General features: G+C 46.5%; 2 protein-coding genes across 2 annotated transcripts; both read right to left on the reverse strand.

The window, feature by feature from the left end:
- Positions 1-4,092: 4,092 nt before the first annotated feature.
- Positions 4,093-11,335, reverse strand: FAM219B (family with sequence similarity 219 member B). The gene is made up of 6 exons (XM_087704058.1): positions 11,227-11,335; positions 9,049-9,145; positions 8,645-8,735; positions 7,818-7,895; positions 6,338-6,383; positions 4,093-5,547 (listed from the first exon to the last, which is right to left on the reverse strand). Exons 1-6 carry the CDS (start codon positions 11,305-11,307, stop codon positions 5,392-5,394), a joined length of 549 nt encoding a protein of 182 aa, XP_087560184.1. The 5' UTR covers positions 11,308-11,335; the 3' UTR covers positions 4,093-5,391.
- A 1,284-nt stretch (positions 11,336-12,619) lies between these two features.
- Positions 12,620-20,069, reverse strand: COX5A (cytochrome c oxidase subunit 5A). Its single transcript, XM_087704059.1, has 5 exons — positions 19,790-20,069; positions 16,124-16,237; positions 14,958-15,079; positions 13,568-13,689; positions 12,620-12,779 (listed from the first exon to the last, which is right to left on the reverse strand). Exons 1-4 carry the CDS (start codon positions 19,869-19,871, stop codon positions 13,576-13,578), a joined length of 432 nt encoding a protein of 143 aa, XP_087560185.1. The 5' UTR covers positions 19,872-20,069; the 3' UTR covers positions 12,620-12,779; positions 13,568-13,575.
- Positions 20,070-20,282: the final 213 nt, after the last annotated feature.

A 20,282-nucleotide genomic window follows, 5' to 3' on the forward strand; every position in this document is an offset into this window, starting at 1 on the left:
TTCGCAACTTGGGAGTCCTCCTGGATCCACAGCTGTCATTTGACCACCACTTAACGGCTGTGACCAGGGGGGCATTCGCCCAGGTTCGCCTGGTGCGCCAGTTGCGACCCTACCTGAATCGGGAGGCTCTCACAACAGTCACTCGGGCCCTTGTGACCTCTAGGCTGGAATACTGCAATGTGCTCTACATGGGGCTGCCCTTGAGGAGCATCCGGCGACTTCAGCTAGTGCAGAATGCAGCCGCGCGAGTGATTGCGGGTGCACCCCGATTCACCCGCATAACACCTATCCTCCGCGAGCTGCGCTGGCTACCTGTTGATCTCCGGATGCGCTTCAAGGTGCTATTAATCACCCATAAAGCCCTACATGGCAGTGGATCTGGATACTTGAGAGACCGCCTTCTGCCAATTACATCCCTACGACCGATAAGATCTCATAGATTAGGCCTCCTCCGTATTCCATCGGCCAGCCAGTGTCGGCTGGCAACTACAAGGAGGAGGGCCTTCTCAGCAGTAGCCCCGACCCTTTGGAACGAGCTCCCCGTGGAGATTCGTACCCTCTCCACCGTCCAGGCCTTCCGCATAGCCTTGAAGAACTGGCTCGCCCGTCAGGCCTGGGGATAGGATAGTTACCCGCCCGAATGATGAGTGTTTGTTGTTTGCTATTTTATTACATGTTTTGTCCTACTGTCTGTATTCCCCTTTCCCAGTTTTTGTGTGAGCCGCCCTGAGTCCCCTCAGGGAAAAGGGCGGCCTACAAATTCTAATAAAATTCTAAATTCTAAAATGACTAGCTGTCTGCAAGGAGGATAAACCCTTCCATTCCCCACCGTCCAGTCAGAGCTGAAGAAGCTTCTTGGGTGAGGAGCGAAACATCTAAGAAAACCAGAAAGTCCAGGTGCCTCTTGATAAAAACAAGGGGACTACCTGGAATATTTTCACTGGACAAGAGGTAGCAATAACAATATCAGTTAGACTTATATACCGCTCTAAGCAGTTTACAGAGTCAGCATATTGCCCCCAACAATAATCCGGGTCCTCATTTTACCCACCTCGGAAGGATGGAAGGCTGAGTCAACCCTGAGCAGGTGAGATTTGAACAGCCGAACTGCAGAACTGAAGCTGCATTTAACCACTACGCCACCTCAGTAGACCCTATCTTCTTACACACACACACACACACACACACACACAGAGGACCCTTACAAGCAGCTGTAGACCTTCTGATCAACGCATCTATACATCTTAAATGAGTTTAGCTTTGAATATTGCGCCAATCCAGCCGTCATATTAAGCCGTGATGTTTGGCCTAGAGGGTTAAGGCACCTCTAGGCGGCTGAGAGTTCTAGTCCTGCCGTAGGCATGAAAGCCAGCTGGGTGACTTTGGGCCACTGACTCTCAGCCCGCAACCCACCTCACAGGGCTGGGGTTGTGGGGGGAAATAGGAAGGAAGGAAGGAAGGAAGGAAGGAAGGAAGGAATAAAAACAATATGGGCGGAATAAAAATCAAATAAATGGAAACAAAGGCTGCTTTGTTTACCCAGGTGTGACAAACTATGTTCCTCGGTGGGGGGGGGTTGTTTTGTTTTAAATCGCATGCTATACAAACATGGTTTATGGAGGAGTACACTGATCGAAGGGGACGCGGTGGCTCAGTGGGTAAGATGCGGAGCTGGTCGATCAGAAAGGTCCGCAATTTGGCGGTTCGAATCCCTAGCGCCGCATAACAAGAGTGAGCTCCCGTCGTGGCACGACAAAACCGCGGTCCACTAAAGCGCGCCCGATTAAAGCGCGTACCTGACGTCATCAGCAGCGCGACAAATACGACCGCGGAGAAAAAAGGGCGCTTTAAAAAGCGCTTTTAAAGCAAGCCGATTCACGTAAAGGTAAGGGTTAGGGTTAGGTTAAGGGTTAGGGTTAGGTTTAGGGTTACGTTAAGCGTTAGGGTTAGGTTTAGGGTTAGGTTAAGGGTCAGCGTTAGGTTTAGTGTGAGGTTTAGGGTTAGGGTTAGGGTTAGGTTTGGGGGGGTTAGGGTAAGGTTTTCGCGTTAATTTTAACTTTACCGCTCACAGCGTGATGTTTTCGTCGCGCTGTGATGACATCAGGTACGTGCTTTCGTCGAGCGCGCTTTAGTCTACCGCGGTTTTGTGATGGAACCAGCTCCCGTGACTTGTCCCAGCTTCTGCCAACCTAGCAGTTCGGAAGCACGTAAAAAAATGCAAGTAGAAAAATAGGAACCACTTTTGGTGGGAAGGTAACAGCGTTCCGTGCGCCTTTGGCGTTTAGTCACGCCGGCCGCATGACCACGGAGACGTCTTCGGACAGCGCTGGCTCTTTGGCTTTGAAACGGAGATGAGCATTGCCCCCTAGAGTTGGGAACAACCAGCACATGTGTGCAAGGGGAACCTTTACCGTTTACGCTGATCTAAAAGGTGTAGTTGTCATGCTTACCAAGAGGAGAACATCCGTTTTGGATAGACAAAGGGACAAAGTGTGTAGAGTAGAAGCTACTTTATTTGATAAGACTCTTTTCTTGGTTAAGACTGTACAAAAAAAAAAGATACACAATTAACTGAGTATACAATAATATTAAATATCCCGTAAGATTGTCTTCTGTGCTGTTCGGTTTTTTTTTTTAAGAAGAAAAAACTTCATGTAATGCATTTTAGTGCTTTAAGGCAGCTTTAAAAATTAAAGTCGTCTGGGCAGATTTAATGGGGGAGTGGGGTCAGTTCTAAAAATGCCTGTAGAATCATCCGTTCCCTCAGCATTGCAGCAGACGAGTGGAAAGGATGCGTTTGTATGATGCCTGCTAGATTTTATAAATATTTTGGTATATCTTTTCACGTGACACTGAAGAAATGACACTTGGTACTCTTATAGCAATAGCAATAGGAGCAATTGTAATCAGGGCACAGATGGAGGGAGAAAATTGGGAAATGCCAATTTTATAGCTTTACCAAGCCAATTCTGCAAAGATTTGTACATAGAAGGTCACTTTTTAAAAACATTAACTTGCTGGTGATGTGTTCCAGCAGGGCAAAACAAAAACAAAACCCAAACCCCAAATCAGTGTACCTGCTAGTAACTGATGTTGGAATGTTTGATTAAAAATGGCTGGAGAAATCAGATTTGGGATTGAACAAAATCCAGATAATCAGTAGATGGCAGCCTAGAAGCAGCTGTAATGCTGTGTTTTGGCTGCCATCTACTGGCCACCCATAGCTTTTGCAACCCACGTCAGGAAGCTCTGCAAAATTTCCAATGGCATCTCTGTGTTTCACCCCGGATCACGTCAACCGAAGCCGGAGGAGACGTTGACTTTGAGAGGACTTACGCCAACTCACCGCAGCCAACTCGCTACGGGACAAGAGTGACACTAATATATCAAAAAAGGGTGGAATAGAATCATTAAAGGAAGGGACCAAAAGAAATGTGAATGAGACCAAAATTTAAATAATTTTTAAAATTATTTCAAATAATTTAAGTGGACTTGCTGAGTTGGTCACGGCAAATTAATCCCATTCCCTTTTGAGAGAGTCACAAGACATAAGCCTCAAGAGCAAGTTGTGCGTATGAGGAAGAAAGGGATTTAACTTTTTTTGGGGGGGGGACTGCGACGAGCGAGATGTTGAACAGGTCAACACTGGGACATCCTTCTCAAATCGCAGGGATGCAGTGGAAGAACTCCAGATCTACGATCAAACTTGGGAGATGACACTGAGTCCCCGTCCCCCACGCCACAACCGATGAAGCGAAGATGGACAATTTCATGTTGATGAACTCCACTACACTTTCCTAGAGTAGAACATCTCCCATCCCAGTTCCAGAGCATCCTATCCAACATCCAGAAATCCCACTAGAGATGGATATTCTGACTGTCCCGTCAAAATCTCCGAGACGTCGGTTGAGACATGCCGCTTCAGAACAACGGATTAGAAATGGTCAAAGACAAGAGACCGTTTCTGTTCTGGGTCAATCAGTACTGGTGACCTAGGAAGACAAGATCTTGACTTCTTCCCCAGAATTGATTGCCACCCAAGTTACACATTTACACACTCTCTTCCAGCTGCCTAAAACCCATCCTTTCTTAACAGGAAGAGCCAGAGATGAAGTGGGGCCGAGAGCATGCAAGGGTCCTTTTCCATGGGTTAATTTAATGCAAGGAGACCCTTGGTGGTCTCCATAGGCTGTTTCTCAGTATGGGGATGATAGGGCCTCCGTTCATTTGAAGGACGCCAAGTTCAGAGAAAGCGTTAAAAGTAATGGATAGGTTGAGAATGTTAAGAGCTGTATGTGACCTACAAAGCTGATGAGGAGGCCAGCTGGCTTAAGGAGTTTCAACTTTGTCCTCCTCACTCAGCTTCAACTCTTATTCCGTTTAATTCCACCCCCCCAAAAAAGGGTCCAACGCGACACACACCCCCAAAATAATCCCATCTACCAAATAAATCAAGAATTGTCAGCCATCTCTCCCACATTAAGGCCAGTAGTTTCCAAGATTTGCAGTTTCGTGGCCCAACTGCCTCTAGATCTGAGCGGGTCAACCTTCAGAAGGGACAGAAGGAGAAGCTATTGTTAAGGTGAGGTTGCCTTGAGACTCTTTGGGGGGGGGGGGTTTCAATTAAAGGCTGAAGATTAGAGCTTCAACCTCCCTTCCCTTTTACGGAACGAGAGACCCCACAGTTGTATTAACTAAAGCCACCAACAAGGTGTAGACGAACCAAAGGCCCATCTCGTCAAGAAACCTTTGCGCAAGCAGCTCTCCCCACCCTTGTGCAAGGCAAGCACTCCATTCTGAAGGGAGGTCCTGCATAAACATCTCAAGAACTTCTCTCTCTCTCTCGTCAGAAAAAGCAACCGGGGAGTAAATCTCTCCCCTTCTAGGCAGCATTGAGGGTTTCTCTTTTCCTTCATGTGTGGGCCTCCGCAACCCCAATATATTGCGAAACCTAGTTATCGGAATTGCTGTTGTTCGCTTTTTACACGCGCACACACACACACACGCACACAGGTTTTTCTATTCACCTTTTATGGGGGAGAACCCCTTGCCTCCTGATTAGTCCCCTCAGGAGCGCTGAACCTTGGCCGGAGAAGCAACTTCTCTTGGCACAAGGCGTCCACCGGGCTCCTGGATAAAGAGTTAATACACTTCTACGTTGCACCATTCAGAAGACACTAGGGATCTCTTGAGCAAGGTGCCAACAGTACACTGCCTTGCCCTTCCAGGGGCCGGATCTCCAGAGTTAGCGCCCCATCCCCGGCTCCGACCCGCTGATTTGACCTAAAATTCAGCAGGGATCCAAAACAAAGAGAGGAACTGGAGGGGGGGGAGGGAGAAAGTGCTGAATTCTTGACCCGTGTTAGTGCAGCAGCCCTCCGAGGCTTCTTCCTATTGGATGGAGCAGGAGGCGGAGTCGCCAAAGCAACAGGAGCACGGTGAGGACGAAATGGGCTTCGGGGGGATCAGATCGAGATCCTCGTCGTCCGGGATCTCGTCGAGGCGGTAGCCGTCCTGCAGCAACTGCCGGCTGAGATCCTGGTTGACCTGAGGGGGAAGGGGAAAAAAAATACGGAACAATAACTTTCATTGCAAACCTCCCGGGCAGAATTAGGTCTAGTGGTTAAGGTGCTGGCCTAGAAACCAGGAGTTCTAGCCGTGGCTTAGGCAGGAAAGTCGGATGGGTGATTTGGGGCCGATCACCAGGAGACGGTGAGTTCTAGTGCTGCCTTAGGCAGGAAAGTCTGCTGGGTGATTTGGGGCCGATCACCAGGAGACGGTGAGTTCTAGTACTACTTTAGAGATGAAAGCAGGCGCCTTCCTGCTGCAGCTCCAGTTTCCTTCTCAAAAATTCCCTGAGGTTGGGAGCCTGAACATTCACAACACTGTGGTGTGTGTGTGTGTGTGTGTGTGTAAGGAAGAGAGAGAGAGAGAGAGAATACAACAGAAGAAAGAGCAGACCGATGAAGCAACCTTTTCCTGTCTTAAAGAAGCTCATAGGAGACCTAACCCACAGGAAACAATTATTAAATTATTTAAATGCAATTATTAAATTATTTAAATGCAATTATTAAATTATTTAAATGCAATTATTAAATTATTTAAATGCAATTATTGAATTATTTAAATGCAATTATTGAATTATTTAAATGCAATTATTGAATTATTTAAATGCAATTATTGAATTATTTAAATGCAATTATTGAATTATTTAAATGCAATTATTGAATTACTTAAATGCAATTATTGAATTACTTAAATGCAATTATTAAATCATTTAAATGCAATTATTAAATCATTTAAATGCAATTATTAAATTATAAAACACCAGACTTGCCTCGGCCGAGGAGTAACCAGAGGAGCATCTCGATTCCAGGTCATCGCTAGGAGAAGAAAACGAAGGACAAGTTGAAAGGATACAGCAAGCCCCCTTTTCAGTCGCCAACCCATCCGTACAAATCAACGGGCCTCCCCCACCGTGACCCGTCAAAACTGCGCTCGACTAAGCCGCGCCCGATTAAACCGCATCGCTGACATCATCAACAGGGCGACAACAACCAGCGCGGAGAAAGAAGGGCGCTTTAAATAGCGCTTTGAAAGCAAGCCGATTCAACTTAAGGTAAGGGTTAGGTTTAGGGTTAGGTTAAGGGTTAGGGTTAGGTTAAGGGTTAGGGTTAAGTTTAGGGTTAGGTTAAGGGTTAGGGTTAGGTTTAGGGTTAGGTTAAGGGTTAGGTTTAGGGTTAGGTTAAGGGTTAGGTTTAGGGTTAGGTTAAGGGTTAGGGTTAGGTTTAGGGTTAGGTTAAGGGTTAGGTTTAGGGTTAGGTTTAGGGTTAGGTTAAGGGTTAGGGTTAGGTTTAGGGTTAGGTTAAGGGTTAGGATTAGGATTAGGATTAGGATTAGGATTAGGTTTAGGGTTAGGGTTAGGTTAAGGGTTAGGTTTAGGGTTAGGTTAAGGGTTAGGTTTAGGATTAGGCTTAGGGGGGTTAGGTTTAGGTTTAGGTGTTAATTTTAGGTTTAGGGTTTACAGCGTGCTTCTGTCTCCGCGCTGTTGTCGCCCTGTTGATGATGTCAGTGGCGCAGTTTAGTCGGGCGCGGTTTAGTCGAGCGCGGTTTTGTGGTGGAACCCTCCCCCACAAGATTGTTAAGAAACTGTCTGTCAGTCCTGCAGGCATCTTTGCTTTTGGCCTGCCACACTTTCTATTATTCTGCTATGCATTTTCTATGGTGGGAAAATGGGAGGGGGGATTGTAAGGAGTGAGATGATATGTAGCCATAACAACATTCTTTCTAGAAAGCCAAGGTCATCTTTTGTCTCTGCACCTGACCGGAACTGGATGGGTGGAAGCTGCCAGCATGGCAGTGGGAGATTGGACCATGGGATGGACTGGTGGGTGTGGGGGGCAAGATCTTGAACTTTCAACTGGGTGGGGGAAAACCGGGAAGCTTTCCCAGATGTGCCAACATGGCTCTCTTAATAAATTGGAACTTTGAACAATACCCTTCTTTGGCCTCTGATTTACTTTTGGATGCTATTTGGAACCCTAACATTGTCCTGTGATTGATCCACATTTTTCAATAAAGATTTGAGAGAGGCTGCGGTAGGTAAGGTATTTAATTCTTGGAGCTAACCAACTCCCCCCCCCCCTCCATCCTAGCCACAATCAGTTCATTATTTCCTCCTTTTGTCATATAGCTGGCACTTGGTCGTAAATGACTGGTCGTTAAGTCGAGGACCACCTCTGTACAGCCAACTCAATTGAGGGACAGGATTCGACCTTGTTTTTTTTTTTCCAGACCCAAATAGTCAAGCCTCTCACCTGTCAGAATCAAGAGCCACCAAAGTTTCATCGGAGGTCTGGCTGAGAGCCGTGTAGCCCTTGTTGAATTTCACCGTCCTGGTACAAAGAAGAAACTACCATGAAGTTACTACGGCACAGTATGGGGGTGGAAGGGGAGAGTGTAGGGCATGAACAGAAGGCCAAAGCAGAGGTACACCTCGATTCAAGCTAAATTTACTAACACTAAGGAATTCCTGGGAACTTGGCACTCAGACAAATTAGCCATCAACAAATACATAGAGATAAACCACACTTACACATCATTTAAAAGAGGCACTAAAAAAAGCTAAGGAGGAAATAAAGAAACCGTAATGCATCCTCTCCAGCAGCTTGCACACCAGGCAAAACAATCAAGCGGATAACAATACCCAACCTCTTCACTGTCGGGCCACAACAGTTCCTTGCAAACTGACCTCCTTCACTTCTAGCAATAGCAATAGCAGTTAGACTTATATACCGCTTCATAGGGCTCTCAGCCCTCTCTAAGCGGTTTACAGAGTCAGCATATTGCCCCCAACAACAATCCGGGTCCTCATTTTACCCACCTCGGAAGGATGGAAGGCTGAGTCAACCTTGAGCCGGTGAGATTTGAACAGCCGAACTGCAGAACTGCAGTCAGCCTAAGTAGCCTGCAGTGCTGCATTTAACCACTGCGCCACCTCGGCATCTAGTCCTCAATAAAAAGTGATTTGCTCCCCCCCCCCCGTTTCCAAAACTGCCCTTTGCGAGTTGCCGATTTCCTCCCTGCATCCCTGGCCGATCCTGAAAAACCAGAATTATCACCGCCATTCGACAAGAGCGCTGACCTCACCGCTCCCGGTTTGGGATGTTGCCGGACAGCTCCTGAAAGCACCCCCTTCTTCCGCAGCATTGCCTTCGCCATCTCGCGATGTTTTTCTGCGACACCAAAAAACAGGAAGAGAAATTCAGCAACTGTTTACTCGGTGTTCCTTGAGCTTTTGTAAATAACCCAACTGTTTGTAGCATCTCACGTATCGGCCCAAAACCATCCTTTTGTTTCTGGGCACAACATTGTTAAGCATTGTGAATAATTGGTTCGCTTAACGGTTATAGAGGTTGATCCACTTTAGGACCGTCATAACTAATGACCTTAAAATGGGCAGGCTCCCATTACAGTCGTTAAAGTTGAGGATTACCTATAAACAGCACTATAAAGAGGTGGAGAAAAGCCATGTGTTCTTTTACTTACGTAGCTTATCCTGAATAGAAGATGGTTTGTTCATAATGTAGGGACCTCTTTTTTCTACCGGGGGGTCTCGGCACATCCTCCGTTTGTCCATTTGCCCCTGAAAAAGGAAAGGGGGGGGGGAGTGAGAAGTTGAAGAGCAGTTGCATTGGACACTAACAAAAAACTAAATCCAATCACTGTTGTGGCCCACCAGCAGCTAGAAGAGTTGGCAGCAGATTCGGACAGTGGGGAGGTTGGGAAAGAACCTGGGCCAGTCCTGGAGTCTGGGGAAGGCTCTGATGAGGGCTCTGCATCGGAGGCAGAGAGGGGGCCAGGGCCGTCTGACAGTTATCAGCTGCCTTCAGAGTCAGACATCAGTGAGGCAGAAGAACAGCTGGAGCCTGTTCCCAGTGTGCGCAGAGAAGGGAACAATTAAGGAACAAAGGCACAGGTGGATGGTGAATGGCCCCTCCCATAGGGTATAAAGAGGAGCGAAAGGGGAGTGGAGTTTGCAGGAGACAATGAGTTCAATTCATTAGCGTGAAGATTTCCTTGTGACTCTCAGAGACTCCTTGCCAAATATTTTCTTGTACAAGCGTTGCGTTTGGAAGATATCGGCCTGGCAGCTCTCCAAGCCTGATGAGGTCTGTGGTTGTAAATCCACCCTTAGAGTTGCCAGACGAAGGGAACAGCTAAAGAACAGGGATTGACTTGGGAGTAAGGCCACAGGTGGACGATGCATGGCCCCTCCCAGAGAAAATAAAAGAGAAGTGAAAGGGGAGTGGAGTTTGCAGGAGACCATTCGTTCCCTTAATTGGTTCGTGACTCTCCGAGACGCCTTGCCAAGTTTTGCTGATATCGGCCTGGCAGCTCTCCAAGCCAGAGAAGGTCTGTGACTGTAAATCCTCCCTGGAAAGACTTTGCTGGATGTGAAGGAGCAGAATTCACAGTAGGAAGCCTAGGTCAGAACAATCACATCTCTTTGATAGATTGTACGTAAACAGCAGCAACAACAACAACAAAACATACTAAAATACCAAATCCAAGCACATCACTTTGGTGGATTGTACATAAGCAGCAGAAACAATAACAAGCCCCTTGGCAATTTTGGGGTTTTGTTTATTTTAAAATAAAACACACAATTAGTAAGTAGTCTACCCCGCCCGTCTCGTCCAATAGGAAGATGAGAAGAAGAAGAAAAGGCTGGAAGTTTTTTTTTGGGGGGGGGGGGGCTTCTAAGAGGCATGAAGGACCGAACTCAGAGACCCCCCCCAGCCATTCATCCAGAACCCACCCCCCCCAATTCTCACCCTCACCCACCCCCCCGCCCATTTCCCAAAGAGTTAGGAAGCCTCTCACCCCACTGTTTTAAGGTGGGGATGAGAGTTTACTTTCCCTTACTGGGCCAAGCTGGGAAAGCCTAGATCTCCCTCCTGGCTTTGACGTCTTGGCGGTTGCCAATGGAGCCTCCCCAGCCAGGAGTAGTCTACCCTAGCCTCCGCCGTCTCCTCCAATAGGAAGATGAGAAAAAAAGGCTGGAGGTTTTTTTTGGGGGGGGAGGGGGCCTTCTCAGAGGCATGAAGGGCCAGAACTCAGAGACACCCCCTTACCCATTCAGACCCCGACGCATTCCACCTCCTCCCCCCCCAAATCCCCCCCCCTCCTCCCTCTGCGCACAGGCATAGAGTTTACTCTCCCTTATTGGGCCAGGCTGGGAAAGCCTGGATCTCCACTCCTCGCTTTAACATATTGGCCGTTGTGAATGGAGCCTCCCCAGCCAGGAGCAGTGTACCCCAGCCTCCGCCGGCTCTTCCAATAGGAAGATGAGAAGAAGAAAAGGCTGGAAGGGTTTTTTTTGGGGGGGGGTATTTCTCAGAGGCATGAAGGGCCGAACTCCCAGAGACATCCCCCCCCCATCCTCCACCCCCATCCCCCCACCATCCTCCACCCTCACCTCCCTGCCCACTCACCCCCTCTGCTCACGGGCATGGAGTTTACTCTCCCCTACTAGGCCAGGCTGGGAAAGGCTGGATCTCCCCTCCTCGCTTTGACATCTTGACATCTTGTGAATGGAGCCTCCCCAGCCAGGAGCAGACGACCCCACCCCCCCACCGCCCAGGCAAGGCCTCATCCAGCCCAGCTCCTCGGGCTGACCCGGCCAATAAGAGGTTCTCCCCGCCGCCCCTTTCCCAGCCTCACCAGGATGCCGCTGGGCCCGAGGTGCGGCCCGGGCTCCTTTCCCCGAGGCGGCTCCTCCTCGCCTCCATCTCCCGTCGCCATCGCCGCTTTAGCCGGAGAGGGTCGCCCCCCGAAGCCACGCCCACCCACCCACCGCCTCCGCCCGTCATCGCGAAGCTCCGCCAATAGGAAACGCGACGGGGCGGTCCCTTATTCAAAATTATCCTCCGACATTCTCCCGGATTGGTTTGTTTTCTGTAAAGCCCCGCCCTTGTGCTTTCTCTGTCTCGCGAGCAACGCCTATGGGCGGGGTTAAGAGAGACAAGAGAGCTGACCAATGGGAGGCGGCTCCCTGTTTTTTGTTTGTTTTTGGGAAGAGCAGAGGAATGGAATAGGCGCTCTAGGATACTGGAGGACTTGCGCTCCGTGGCGTCTGTCAAATGCCCTCCAATGGACAAACAGAAAAAAAAAACCAAATTTTATCTCATTTGTGTGAAAAAACGTTTTCTCCAGCCTGTTCCAGATGGACTACAACTCCCATCATACTGCCATCGTCCATAGCTGTTTTTGTTCATTTTAATGTCAATATTTTGTTTGTTTTAGATGGTGGTTTTATATCTTGTTGTAAATTACATAACATTGCCTGATGAGCTATAAATTTAATTCATATATACATTTAATAAATATTGAGACAAGGGATTCGATTAATCCATTTCTAAGAAGGGAGGCTGCAATTGCCTTTGTGAAGGCATATAAGGAGAAAGCAACTTGGAGCAATTCTTAGCCATTATACGAAGAGTACATAAACTGAATTTACAACGTACAAGCTGTTTTTCCTAAACTATTTTTCTCATCCTTCCTGGACACAGGTATACAATTGTTCAAAAGATGTAATTCATCTCTGTGTTTATCCCATCAAAATACGTTCATTATTTACCAGTATGAATTATCTAAGTTTGATATATACGATCTCATCAAGCACTACCACATATTTTCAAAAGCTTCTAAATAACTATTAGGACTAGGAAATTGTAGGTTTTTAAAAAAGTGGTATAACTGACACGTTATGTCGCTTAATGTGGAGACTTGGGACTTTTTAATGTAGTAAATGCTAAGATTTATGTAAGCAGTTGAAGTCAATCAAGCTTGTTGTCCAATTTATATTCCATGGAAGCAATATGATGTTCTTAACATGAATACTTATGAAATTATAATTTCTTAATTGGGTTTTGCATGTTAAAATGTGGGATTCTTTCATTATTTGAACAACTACTTTTTGTGCAGAAATATACGGAATTTAATGTCTCAATAGAATCCCATGCTTGCTTACTCTTGCCTTGGGATGGATGGACAGACAGACAGACAGACAGACATAGATATTGTAATTCATAATCACAGGCTATAAACACCAAAGTCAATTCAAACCATTTCCTCTTTATTAGGTCAACTTCACAATACATATCCAGGACTCAACAAAAGGAAGAAGTGATTTCAAATAAGTAATTATAATGTCTATATCCAGGTAATTGTTGTACAGTCACAGAACCTTAACAGTATACTCATGGGAAGTCCATCTGGAAAAGAACAGATAGTTGGAATTAGTTTGGAGATATCCTTTTCAAGTTCCGTAACTCTTCCCAAGCTTCTTGAGGGGGGAGTGGATAGAAAGATTAAGAAAAGTTGTTCCAACTTCAACACTAGCTGCAGATGAATAGAGCATAGAGCAATTTAAGAAACTCGTAGCATTTAATTGCCACTTGTCTATCCTTTGGATGTTTGATGTAATGCCCAGGTTGCTACTTGTATACAAAAACACTGCTCCTAATTTCTATCGGGCTTCATGCCCTTTTTACATTTAAAAAAAAACAGATCTAAGAAAAATTGATGTAGAAAACAGTGCTTGTGTTAATTTCTCTAATTTTCTCTTGTTGGAAAAATGCTTTCACTAATTCTCTCCCCCTCCCTCTCTCTCTCTCTCTCTCTCTTTGTTATCAGGGGAAATAAATGGTTAATATGAGCAAATAGCGACTTAAGAAGATTATATCTGAATGCTATTTAGAAATACAGAGCTTAATTTTTTTTCTATTGGAGGGATGTCTGCTGCATTTTAAACTAGTGGCTCCCCCAAAAGTAAAATGAAGTACAAGATGACTGAGGTATCTTTTCATTTATAATATACTTTAAATCTCCCAGGTATTAAGAGCCCTTGTATTCTACAGAAAATTGGATTCCAGTTGTTGAGAACATACCAGGTATCCTACATTTTCTGCCGAGACACCAATGTTTTTCTCTACCTTATCAAACACCAAACAGAGTATTAAAGAACATGCTCAAAGGGCAAAAATTAAAGATGTTTTCTTACTGTTAAGTTTACGCTTTGTCCATGTCAAGTTCCTCTGGAGTTGAAATTCCCAATTCATTCAAAGTTGGTCTAAGTTCCTGGATAACGTATGGATATATCTCCTTGTATCTGCCTGCTTTGTACTAATTCAAAGAGAACACAAGACGTCAGGATTTTAAAAAGCAGATTTGGCCAGACAAACATACTTAAGCCCAAAAGCTTAACTTTTCTATGGCCCTGATCTAATCTAAGAAATATGCATAACCCACAAGCAATAAATATTTAGACTGCTGGGAAGCTGCCATTGTTGTCACTCGTATGTGGTTTCACTAAACTCATAATTTCTGACCACTGATCTTATTTCTGAAAAGTTCATGTCCAAGAGAAGCTATAATACATAGGTGAAGCATATGCTTAGTCCATTCAGCTTCTTGAATTCTCTTTTAAATTGATAATTTTTTTTATTATTTGTATAGATAACTTGAGGCAGTGAACATACATATTACGCCTTCCTCCTTTCCCCCTGAACAACAATCCTGGCCCAAGATAAGCCTGGCCAGATTTCATGCCTAAGGTGAGACTAGAACCCTCTGTCCCCTGGTTTTCAGCCTGATGCCTTAACCACTAGGCCAGACTGGCTCTCTTGGTATTGGACGAGTGTTCATGAACTAGGAGGAGCAGTCTGAACGTATAGGAGTATATCCCCGTATATTAAGCCAGCATGCTATCTATACTATCTCTGAGACAAGGTCAGTGCAGGGGTGGGTTTCAAAAATTTCAGTTACGGGTTCTCTACCCAGTTGCTGGGAGGGCATGGCCGAGTCAGCCTCCTGATCCATAGGGGAGGACATTTTCACCTTCCACAGGCTCCGGAGGCTTTCCTCGAGACTCTGGGAGGGCGAAAACTGCTTCTCCCAGGCACCAGAGGCCGGAAATGGGCCCATTTCCAGCCTTCTGGAACTTCTGGGAGGCTCATTTTTCCCTCTCCCTGAGCCTCTGTGCGGGCCCTTACCTCGCATCCAAAACGGGCCGCGTGGAGACTCCTGGGAGAGGAGGGGCGGGCGGGGCCAGCCAGGGGTTGGGATTTGGAGGTTCTTCGAACCGGCCCTAACATTAGCTACGGGTTCTCTCGAACACGGGCGAACCTGTAGCAGCCCACCCCTGGATCAGTGAATATAAACGACCTGGCCTGCTGGCCAGATCTGGATCCTGTCTGATTCTTCCGCCCTTCCCACTCAAGGTTCATTCTGCTTGAGGCGAATGCTTCACTTTAAGCCGTTCCCAGACAAGGACTGGGAGTAGGGGGAGGAAGAAGAATCTCAGAGGTTTGTTAGTGAATGCCACTGAGGTGTGCAAGGGAACATCTCACCACCATGCTTTATGTTGCAAACAGAAGGATGCCTTCGCTCACCTTTACCATTTCCAAGATGCGGATTGTGGTAGCAAAGTCATTTAGCCGCCTGCATGCCCTCAGAGCCGCATCGACAATTTTTGGTTCAGGAACCATGTCTGCATCGACTAAGGTGTTAATACCTATCGAAAGAAGCGAGCATTGAAGGAGAGGGCTGCATTTATTCCAGTCCTCCCCTCCTCATGTTTGCCATCCATTTAGCATAATCGTAACGTGACATTTAATTCTTTTCTCCCTCTGCGTCTCTATTCTATCATCTGAGATTTTGCCGTGGAGCATATAAGGTGTAGTAACTCTGCTTATATCCAATACAAAATCTAAGACAAAATTTCGGAGCTGAAATCTCAATTCTCTAACTTTTACTTCAATCTCAAAGTCTGACACTGTAAATCGTAATATATTATAGTTAACATATTTTTCGGAGTATAAGACGCACCTTTTTCACTCAAAAGAGAGGCTGAAAAACTGGGTGCATTTTATATACTGAATACAGCATTTTTTGCCTCCCAAAACCCCGCCCCCTTCACCAAAATGGCCATGCAGAGCCTTTAGGAGGCTTATAGAGTGCTCCTGGGGGCTGGGGAGGGCAGAAATGAGCGAAGAATGGGCTGTTTTTTGCTCAATTCCCCCCCCCCGCCCCCAAGAGCACCCTGTAAGCCTCCTAAAGGCTATGCATGCTCTTTTTTTTTTACCAAAACGAGCCCGCTTTTGTGAAAAATGGGCCGTCTTTTGCTCATTTGGGGGGGGGGGGCTCCACCTCCCGGAAGCACTCTACAAGCCTCCTAAAGGTTATTCATGCCATTTCTTTGGAAAAAAAATGGGCCCGTTTTCACGAAAAACAGGCCGTTTTGGGGAGGTCTGCAGAGTGCAAAAACTTTTTTTTTTAATTTGCCTCTTCAAAATCTTGGTGCGTCTTATACTCCGGTGCATCTTATACTCCGAAAAATACGGTAGTTTTGCTGTACCAATGTAGCTGTTCAAAGTGGTGGTAGTGGTGGAAACCTCGAGATCTTTGTGGTTTTTGCTCTGGGATCATTTTGTTTGCTCCAGGAAAGGGACCTATAGAATAATTCCTATTGGGTTGCACAAATCAATCAAACCTTTAGAAAATATAATTTCTCTAATGGTTCTGCCCCTCCCCCTCCAATGTTTCCCAGGTGTGTTACCTTTCCTGAGTTCCCAGTCATCAATATCAGGTTTGTTGAAGAACATCACCCAGCGAGCATCCAGTTCTTCATCCGTGATCTCTGCTTTGTGAGCATAGCAACGCAGAGGTAGTGCTGGTTTGAAACAAAAACAGGAAGGAGCAGAAAACAAAGATGTGAAACTACAACACTACAAGGACAGGAAGCCCTGAAATTATGACTGTCAAGAGTCTGTCCATGACGCTAACCGTGATGGATGTAAAATGAGTCCAGCACTGGATATCACAGACTTTGGAATTATTCCGCAGAAAGAATATTTGTTTCATTGTTCTTAAATAATTCAACTGAGCAAAAAATTTAAATACCACATAAGCATAAAAGATGCTGGGGACTTTTAACACTGGATTACTTCAGAAGTTTGATTATTTCAAGGCATAGAAAGAAAATATTAACATGAGAAGAGCCTAAGAGTCTATATTATACTAATAATATAGGAGAGAAAAAAAAGTAAGTGGCATTGATGCTGTGAAACACTCTGCCATTGGAGGTGAGACCTTCTGTCATTCTTTTGGCCTTGGAAGAGTGTTAAAGTTTGGTTTTGCCCTCTGGCTTGCAGGTCCCAGGGGGAAGGTCACTGCTGGTGGTGGCTGCTGAGATAAGAAGACCTCATTTCTGTACTGTCCATCTTTCGGTTCCTAGTTTCTGAGTATTTTTAATTTTTAACTGCTTTTTTAATTTATCTTTTAATGGTCTGTAAGCCACCCAGAGTAACCTTATCAGGGAGATGGGCAGCATATAAATTTAATAAGTAACAAGGAAGCTGGGAAATTATTTGATGTTTTTGGAATTTTACTTCACTAATCTTAGTGTAGCAATCTTTTAAGGAGTACATAAATAAACCTTGTAATGTTGATTGACTAATGCTAATTCTTATTTCCAGAGATATAAAAGTGTCTGGTAACAAATTCTTATTAAAAGGCGCATGCCTTCATGAGCATATATAAACTGTGTCAAACGAATGTAAAACCTTAAATATTTAACGTGCAGTTTCATTTCCCTCATCTGCCCAATTCTACCAAGACAGAGTAATTAAACTTTCAACATCTGTTAAGCAAATGGGTCTTTGGAGATATTAAAATATCATCAATGTAATATAGCAACAGTTGAAAAATAATATCTTATGTGCCCTGATTATTTATTTAGCATATGCCAATGTGCCTTGATGCTTGGGATGTAAAGAACTTCAAGGCACAACTGCGTGGAATAAAATTGAGCACGCAGCAAATAGGAGTAACGTATTCTTGAGGCAGCCCCCAATTCCTTACCCTGAAACAGGAAAAAGCTGAAAAAGAATACCACTGTAAAATCTAAAGTAGAATTCAGTCACACAAGGCTGTGAACCTAAAGGTACAAAGTCCATGAGGAGAGAGGAAGGCAGGGAAGCTACAACCCACAGGCTCTTCAACTAAAGCTTGTTGGTAAAAGGGAGAGTAAAAGGGAATATCCTTTCAACTTCCTTGAAGTTATTAAGCTTTTGTTGAACTGCACATTGCTGGGTGTGGCCTATTAAGAATAGACGCTATACGTTAAACTTAAAATAATGTCATTAATAGATATATATCAGAACGTAGGTCACTGACAAGATGTTTGAATCTCATTTCAGGAAAGTCAAAAGCCACAAATATGATTTTCTTCAAACATGAAACCAGAAACAAGGGAGATTATGTTTTAATCCACCCAAGCAGAGCAGAACAAGAGCATAAATTTTCATAGTGAGATAATACATTGCCTCGCCCCCCCCCCCAAAACCCAACTCCAGATACGATCACATAGGGTTAAAAATAGATGGACTTTAGATAAATCACCTCATGCATGTCACTATTTACTGTAATATTTGTTCATATATTGCACACGGTATATGCAGAGATAGAGGAGTCCAGGTCACGGCTGGGAAGGAGGGAGGAAGATAAGAAAAAGGAAGTAAGAAAAGAAGATGACAAGGAGGGAGGGAGGAAGGAAATTGAGAATAAGGAAGGAAGGGAGGGAGATGAAACAGAGGAAGGAAGGAAGAGAAAGAGGAAGGAAAATAAGGAAGGAAGATGAGAAAGAGGAAGGAAAATGAGAAAAAGGAAGGAAGAAAAGAAGGAAGAGAAAGAGGAAGGAAGGGGGTAGGGAAGGAAGGAAGATGAGAAAGAGAAAAGAAGGAGGGAGGGGAACGAAGCCCATACAGCCCCAACCCTGCTGCCCCTTTTAAAAAGCCTTAAAACAGGTGTCCCCACACTCTTCACCTCATTGACCCCTTCATAAATATGCTCCCCCCAAAAAAACATTGATTCTATCAAAGCAATCTTAATCAAGACTCCTTGAGCTAATAATCCATCGCCACTTTGGCCGTCACTCAACACGGACCTTCTGGGCAGTCCTGCACTCAAAGGCCCTTTGCTGTCGTGTGTGTGTGTGTGTGTGCGTGTGTGCGTGTGTGACAGAGAGAGAGAGAGAAAGAGAAGAGAAAAAGAAAGTGGGAGAGACAGAGAGAGAGGGAGGGAGAGAAAGAGAAAAAGAGAGGAGAGAGAGAGAAAGAGAGAAAGAGGGAGAGAAAGAGAAAAAGAGAGGAGAGAGAGAGAAAGAGAGAGGGAGGGAGAGAAAGAGAGAGAGAAAGAGAAAAAGAGAGAGAGGGAGAGAAAGAGAAAGAGAGAAAAAGGGAGAGGGAGAGACACAGAGACAGAGAAGAGAAAGAGAAAGAAAGAGAAAAAGAGAGGACACACACACACACAATCCACCTTGGGCAGTTCCCTCCCCTTTCTACCCCCCCAACCCACCCTTTTGCCTTTTAACCCCACAGCGAGCCTGTTTTCCTCTGCGGGGGAGGGGGGAGAGGAAATCCACCTTTGAGTGGGGATGAAGGGTCACTGGGGTAGTCCTCTCCCCACCACCACCACCACCAAAAAGGGGGGCCTGTATAAGCGCACCACGGTGCCCACCGTCCTTGTCTCCCTGTCCCCATTTATTCCTACCCATTTCCCGTGTTCTTATTCCTGTTTATTCTTAGACCTGTTATCTTGTACGTGAATGACAAGCTAAATAAATTAATTAAGCAAATTTTTAAAAAAACCTCACCCCCTTTTGTCTGTAACCCTCAGCCCAGAGCGAGCCCGGTTTCCTCGGGGGGGGGGATGTGTGTGTGTGTGTGTGTGTATTGGGGGGGGGAACTCCACCTTTGGGTGCATAAAGGGTCATCGGGACAATCCCGTTCCCCCCCCCCTGCAACCACCACGTAAAGAACCCCAACCTTTTTGCCTTTTAACCCCAGAGCGAGCCCGGTTTCCTCCTGGGGGGGGGGCAGAAAAGAGAGAGCGACGGGCCTCCTTCCCTTCCGCCCTCAGGCCTCGCCTTCTCTCCTCTCCGCCGTTCAATGTCACCTTCCCGCCCGGGGCTCAGAGGACGGGAGCGGGGGAGACCTCTGGGGACACCCCTCTCCCCCTACTCTCTCTCTCTCTGTGTGGAAAAATTAGGAACCGCCTTGCAAGGGTGATCAAAACCCTGTCAAAATCTGACAGGGGACGCGTGGGGTGGGGGTGGGGGTTTGGAGGGGCCGCAGGGGAGGATGGGAGTTGTAGTCCCCCACCTCTTGTGGAGAAGAGAGGGCCGTTTTTTTTTCCCTGTCAGGGGGGCTCTGAGGGGGCTCACCTGCCGCAGCGGGCGTCCTCAGGGCCAGGCCGCGCAGAGCGGGAGCGGCGCAGCTGCGGAGGAGCCGGGCGGCGGCCAGCATCTTCTGAGCTGGAGGAGGACGGGGCTGGGGGAGAAAATAAAACCCACGGACGGACGGACGGACGGGAGGTGAAGGAGCCGGCGAGGCCAGGCGGGCGGGTTGAAGCGCGCGAAATGAGAGCTGCTCGCTCGCCACGCGCGGCCCCCACCCCGGTCACCCTTCGGCGCGCGGAGGACAAAAATGGGACGAGCCGGGCTACGGCGACGCGCGAGGGACAAGAGGCGACACGCCACGCGCCTACGCAACTGACGCACGCACGCGGGAGGGAGGGGCATCGGGGGGGGGGGAAAGGAGTGAAGCCAGGACAGGCCGGCACAGGGATATGCGCGCGCGGGGCACGCCGGAGGGCGGGGCAAAGAGGACAAGGGAAAGCCAAGAAGGCAGGTCAGGCCAAGCAGGCAGGCGGATGCG

The sequence above is a fragment of the Thamnophis sirtalis genome, unplaced genomic scaffold (assembly GCF_051295495.1).
Source record: "Thamnophis sirtalis isolate CommonGarterSnake01/CBP01778 unplaced genomic scaffold, rThaSir2_p1.2 scaffold_2, whole genome shotgun sequence".
In the NCBI taxonomy this organism is placed as follows: Eukaryota; Metazoa; Chordata; class Lepidosauria; order Squamata; family Natricidae; genus Thamnophis; species Thamnophis sirtalis.